The 6493-nt window shown below is 41.8% G+C and overlaps 1 protein-coding gene across 1 annotated transcript in view; it reads left to right on the top strand.

The window, feature by feature from the left end:
* Window positions 1-924: 924 nt before the first annotated feature.
* The window catches only part of st6galnac2 (ST6 (alpha-N-acetyl-neuraminyl-2,3-beta-galactosyl-1,3)-N-acetylgalactosaminide alpha-2,6-sialyltransferase 2), a 27266-nt gene continuing 21697 nt past the window's right edge, over window positions 925-6493 (top strand). Inside the window, 2 exon segments of the mRNA XM_016661670.1 lie at window positions 925-1074; window positions 2130-2432. Of these exon segments, the coding sequence (XP_016517156.1) occupies window positions 1027-1074; window positions 2130-2432 (351 nt within the window). The 5' untranslated portion in view covers window positions 925-1026.

Raw genomic sequence — 6493 nt, forward strand, 5'->3', positions numbered from 1 at the left:
GGACTGTACTGACCCGGACTGAACCGGACTGGACTGAACTGGACTGAACCGGACTGAACCGGACTGGACTGAACTGGACTGAACCGGACTGAACCGGACTGAACTGGACTGAACCGGACTGGACTGGACTGGACTGGACTGGACTGAACTGGACTGAACTGAACTGGACTGGACCGGACTGAACCGGACTGAACCGGACTGAACCGGACTGGACTGAACTGGACTGGACTGAACTGGACTGAACCGGACTGAACTGGACTGAACCGGACTGAACCGGACTGAACTGGACTGGACTGAACTGGACTGAACCGGACTGAACCGGACTGGACTGAACCGGACTGAACCGGACTGGACTGGACTGAACTGAACTGGACTGAACCGGACTGAACCGGACTGGACTGAACTGGACTGGACTGAACTGGACTGAACCGGACTGGACTGAACCGGACTGAACCGGACCGGACTGGACTGAACTGGACTGAACCGGACTGAACTGGACTGAACCGGACTGAACCGGACTGGACTGAACTGAACCGGACTGGACTGAACCGGACTGAACCGGACTGGACTGAACTGGACTGAACCGGACTGAACCGGACTGGACTGAACTGGACTGAACCGGACTGGACTGAACCGGACTGGACTAACTGGTCTGAACTTGACTGAACTGGACTGAACCGGACTGGAATGAACTGGACTGGACTGAACTGGACTGAACCGGACTGGACTGGACTAACTGGACTGAACCGGACTGAACCGGACTGGACTGAACTGGACTGAACCGGACTGAACCGGACTGGACTGAACCGGACTGAACCGGACTGGACTAACTGGACTGAACCGGACTGGACTGGACTGAACCGGACTGAACCGGACTGGACTGGACTGAACTGGACTGAACTGGACTGAACCGGACTGGACCGAACCGGACTGAACCGGACTGGACCGAACCGGACCGAACCGGACTGAACCGGACTGGACCGAACCGGACTGAACCGGACCCTCTCATTGTTTCAGAGCGGAGCCATGAAGAAGGTTCTCCTGCCTCGTCGTCTGGCTGCTGAGCTCCAGCAGGTAGGAGGAGTCAGATGATGAATATCCACATTCAGTTCATCGTACTAATGCAGAGGCAGATCTAGAGATCTTTACACTCAGCATCTATGAAGAAAACATCTATATGCAAACTCACTTTAATCCCTTAATTCAAGCACATAAAGTTATTTTAGGTATAAATGTGAACAAAGTAAATATGAACACAGACTTTGACTGTCGACCTGCAGCCAAATGACTAAATCTGTAGCATTAGCTTCTTTAAGCTAAAGCTAACTGCAGAGCAGATGGTTTAGAGAAAAACTCCTGAGAGCTTCCAGGACCGTCACTAACTCAGACTGGGAGAGGAAACTTTTCTTCTGCTTCCTTCCTTTCTAAAATCTCAGTTTCCAGTTTTCAGTCACAGCTTTGAGCTTCAGCCACTGAAAACACAAACTGTAGATTCTGGTTGTCCTGCAGGAGAAGAAGCTTCTGCCTGTAAAGGCGACAGACATTTCTGCAGACTAACTGTATACAAACTGCTTTAGTTTACTTATCTGCACAACAATTACTGAACATAATTAGAAATCCATTTGAAAGCCAATCACAACGAAGGAAAACTCCCTCCTGGGCAACCTCGACCTTTGACCTCTCGGATACTGAAGTATGTTGCTGTGTCAGCAGAAAATCAGCTGGTTGATTTAATGATTGAACTAGACCTTCAGTTAAATATTAGAGAAGAACTTAAAATGTCGGTGATCAGAGTTTTATGAGGATTGTTGTCTTTTTGGTGTTGTTGTGGTTTTTGTTAATTTAGTTAATAAGTCTGGGACCAGAAGTTTTATGACTTTTAGGACTTAAAGATCTCTACTGTCGTAATGTCAGTTCACAAGCAGCAGGTGGCAGCACTGAGGCCTCAGGTGAACATCAGGGGAGGTGGGATGTGGACCCTGCAGGGGGAGACGGTGAGTCTGCTGCTGCTAGCGGCGGCAAACAAACTGAGATGCAGTTACAAACAAACCAGAGAGGCGGAGCAGCTGTGGCTCCAACATCCTGAAAAGCTTCCGGAGAATCCCGGCTGATGTTTCACCTTCCTGCAGGCTGAGGCGCCACCTTCCCTGAGAGCCGTGATGAGGAACGATCCCGTCCTGCAGTCCAGGTTCAGCTTCTCGCTGCCGGTGCTGCAGTGGGCGGGAAGCTGGTCCCGGTCGTCCTGGACGCAGCTGAAGGACCGGGCGCCGCCGTACAGCTGGAAGGGCCTTCCTGTCTCCGGAAGGCCCTTCCAGCCCTTCTCACCTGGATCCCACCTCCTCCAGGTCTTCAAACGCTCAGAAACATCCATCCATTTTCTAACACCTTGTCCCTTAGTGGGGTCAAGAGGTGCTGCTGCCTCTCCAGCCAATATTCCGGGTGAGAGGCGGGGTCACCTGGACAGGTCACCAGTCTGTCACAGGGCAACACAGGACACACACACACACACACACACACACACAGAATTAGACAGACCAATTAACCTGACAGTCATGTTTTCGGACTGTGGGAGGAAGCCGGAGTACCCGGGGAGAACCCACCATGAACAGGGAGACTCCATGCAGAAAGATCAGGGCCGGCAATCGAACCCAGAACCTTCTTGCTGCAAGGCAACAGCTCTACCAACTGTGCCATTGTGCAGAAAAAATAAATGGCCCATTTCTGATCCATATTGCAGCTCAGGCTGATCCGGTTGGGCTAAAGCTATTAACTAAACATTTTTACTTCCCCCTGATTCCAGTTAGATTTATTGTTCTATATCGTCATTTTTAACACCAGTTGAAAAAGAAAAACAGGGGACATTGGTCCTAATTTAAGCTTCTTTTTTGCTTAATTTCACTGCAGCTGAAATTAAGTATGTCTTGATTTTTATCCATATTATTAGTTTTTTGTATTTCTGCCAATTTTTATAATTCTTATTTTTTTAATCATACTTAATTTCAGTTTTTGCGTCATCATTTATCTACCTGTGATTGTTGTGAAGGATTTCGGCCAGCTGAGGCTGTTGTAAATGTGCTGTATAAATAAACTTATAGCTGTGTGGCCCTGCTGCGGTGTGATATCTGTTTTGGCCACCAGATGGCAGTATTCTACAATAGAAGAGGACCTGTAACCGTTAGCTTAGTAGCTCTGAACTTTAAATCTTGTTTAAATTTTTGTATCGGTTCAAAATACAAACTGCTGATTAAGCAGTTTGTATTGCTTATGGTCGCCAGATGGCGATGACCCAGAACGTCATCGCCATCTGACAAAAATAAATAAAAAATAATTTTAATGACCCCATTAGTGATATTTTTACTCATTTCAAAGACAAATGCTTCTCAAGAAACAAAATAAATATTATTTAAAACAAAAAACAACAAAAAGGCCATCTGATGGCTTGTGAAAGAGCAGTTTTGCTAATTAAGTTGTTGATTTGGTTATGATATGAGTTTCTGTACTTTACAGTGCAGTGATTCTTGAGAATAGGGACAAAATGGGTTTCAATTTTCCCATAATTTTTTTTTGTTATTTCTCAACCTTATGTGTGCAAATATGACAAATAATGTTTTGGAAATGTAAAGATGCTAAGGTCCAGGCTCCCAGTTGCAACATTTTTTTTTTTAAAAATTACATTTTTAATCGATCTGACCCAGAACGTCATCGCCATCTGACAAAAATAAATAATTTTAATGACCCTATTAGTGATATTTTTACTCATTTTAAAGACAAATGCTTCTCAAGAAACAAAATAAATAATTTAAAACAAAAAACAACAAAAAGGCCATCTGATGGAGTTGACACAGAACTGAAGGTGGTGACAAACTAGTGAGTAAAATGAAAATCTTGGTACATGTGAAGTAATGCAATTTATGTAAAATACATGAAAATGAATTAATTGCACATTTAAGTGAGATTTGACAACAATTTCACTGAAAGAGTCAGAAAAACTCTGACGGAGTTGACAAAAAGCCAAACTACCTCAATTTATATGATGTTATTCTGAAGGAGGCCATATTGTAGCTCGTCAGGTCCATGAAATCTTTACAGTTTACCAGAATTAAGCTTTTATTTCACAAAATTTCATCAAAGTTTTGTAAATTGTCAGTTATGGAGTTGACACATCATGGTTGTGACGAGCAACTTAGGAGTAAAACAGAAGAAAAAACTAAAGAATAACTAACTTAAGCTAACCAGAGCTAACTGGCGCTCTTATCAAAGGAAGAGAAAGGAAGTGGTCATGGGGTCCTCAGAAGTTCTGGTGCCCCCCAATAATGCCCGATTTTTTTTTTTGTTTGTTTGTTTTTTTTTTTTTACATTTTTTCATTTCTGACGATGTTGACAAAAACTAGGGACACATTTCAATGGAGTTGGAAAATAAAAATGATTTTTAATTCAATTTGATACCTTTATAATTATTTATATGACTACTTATACTTAATTGTCATAATATATAATTTTAGTATTTCTTTAATTATTTTAAACTATTATAATGTATTGAGTTCTGCTCCTGGACAAGGGATTTTACAGGCATCATCCACCGACTACAATGTTTAAAATAAAAAAAAATATTCAGCAAATACCAGGAAAACATACATTGTTGTGCTCACATGACCCAGGTTAGTTTAGTCAGATATTTGAAAAAATTATATTTTGTTTATATTTTATTCAAATTTTGTGCTTTATCCATAGGACCTGTTTTGTCCCTATTCTCAAGAATCACTGAGTGTTATTATCATCTGTGTTTATTAAATTTGCAGCATGTGTAGCAGGCTCTGGTAGCTAGCAGATGCTAGCCTGAGCTAGATTCAGATTCAGATTTATTGGTGTCCCAAATGGGCAATTGATGTTACAGCGAGTATAAAAACTAAAAGGCAAAGTTTAAAAAAAATAAAAACAACATACTGAAAAGGACATCAAATACAAATCAATACAAAATGGGAAGAGTACATTTCATTATTGACCGGCAGAACGAACCCCGACAACCAGAGTTCCTCTACAGCAGAGCTTCTCAGCTCGTCCTCAGTCCTGCTCTGCATGTTTTAGATGAGAACAGCTGATCCAAATGACCTCATGACCTCGTCTGCAGCCATCAGTACTGAAGAGGCCTGTTAATCAATCCAGGTGGCAGAAGGGAAACACCTGAAACATGCAGGGCAGGAGGCCTGAGGACCTGAGAAACACTGCTGCACCGTGTCCTGCATTACAGAGAAACTGCTGTAGGAACAAAGCAGAGCTTCTACCTGTTAGTGTTACTGTCCATATGAATTAGTCTGAGCCCAAGGGCGTAAATCCCATCTCATTATTGGGGGGGGACCATAAACAGGGACATTTTTTAAGAGCAATTTTTTTTGGGGGGGGGTCGGCAAAGTTACGGTAAAATGTGGTTTAATTTTTTGTGTGTGTTCACACCGTTTATTGTCAATGTGTTTCTTCCTATTGAGCAGTGAAAGTAAATGAAACGTGTTAAATGTCTTTTGCTGTAAGTATTTACTTACCGGAGGGTGTTTTGTTAGCGCTGCAGAGCCACAGCTAACAGCTAACAGCTAGCTCCTCCCTTAGCGGCTCTAGCGGAGCCTGAGCCGATCAGCAGCTGTTGCTCCCATAGACATAATATAAGGACAGACGCCTCATGGACCGCTCTCGCCTATTGTCGCTGACGAGATTTAGGGCGGCCATCTTGGAGCGGTACTCCACTCCACTCAGCGTTACGTGTTTAACAGCACAATGACGTATCAGCGCATTTAATCGATCATAACACACTTTATTGTTACTGGAAACCATATTCAAACATCTATCAAAGCTACATTTATAAACAATTGTGTTTTTAATACATAGTTCATCATATTTAAATATGCTTAGTGGCTATAACAATAGAATAGGAATGGAATATTCTGATATCGATCTATGAAGAGCATATTACAAAGCACACAGCCGTTCATAATTTATTTAATACATTATTTAGTAATATCAATATATATTTTATATAACTATACAAACACTAATCAATAAAGATTAATAATGGCACAAATAAATAATGATTAATACTGAATAATATATATTGGATACATGTTTATATGCATGTATGTGTGTACATACATGCATATAGATATGTATATGTTTTTCAGCCGACGAGTTGTAGCTTCAGTGATTCAGCAGCTGAGATTGAGTCCAAAATCCGATGTGAGATTCATCCGTGCTGCAGTGAATCCGTCTCTCTTTATAGATATCTCCCTCTTCTTCCTCACATCGTGTCTTTAGGAAACTTTCAAAACAAAAACGGAAGATTTAGGATGTATCTTACTTTTGACAGAGTGAAAAAAGTACATATAAATAATAGTCTTTACCACCTGTGTAAACTTTGCTGGTCAATGGTATAACATTTATAAGTTTTATAATATATGTTACATTGTTTCATTTCTAATATAGGCCCTTGTGTCAGATAATCTAAGTC

This window comes from Poecilia formosa, unplaced genomic scaffold (genome assembly GCF_000485575.1).
Source record: "Poecilia formosa unplaced genomic scaffold, Poecilia_formosa-5.1.2 Scaffold339, whole genome shotgun sequence".
Classification (NCBI taxonomy): Eukaryota; Metazoa; Chordata; class Actinopteri; order Cyprinodontiformes; family Poeciliidae; genus Poecilia; species Poecilia formosa.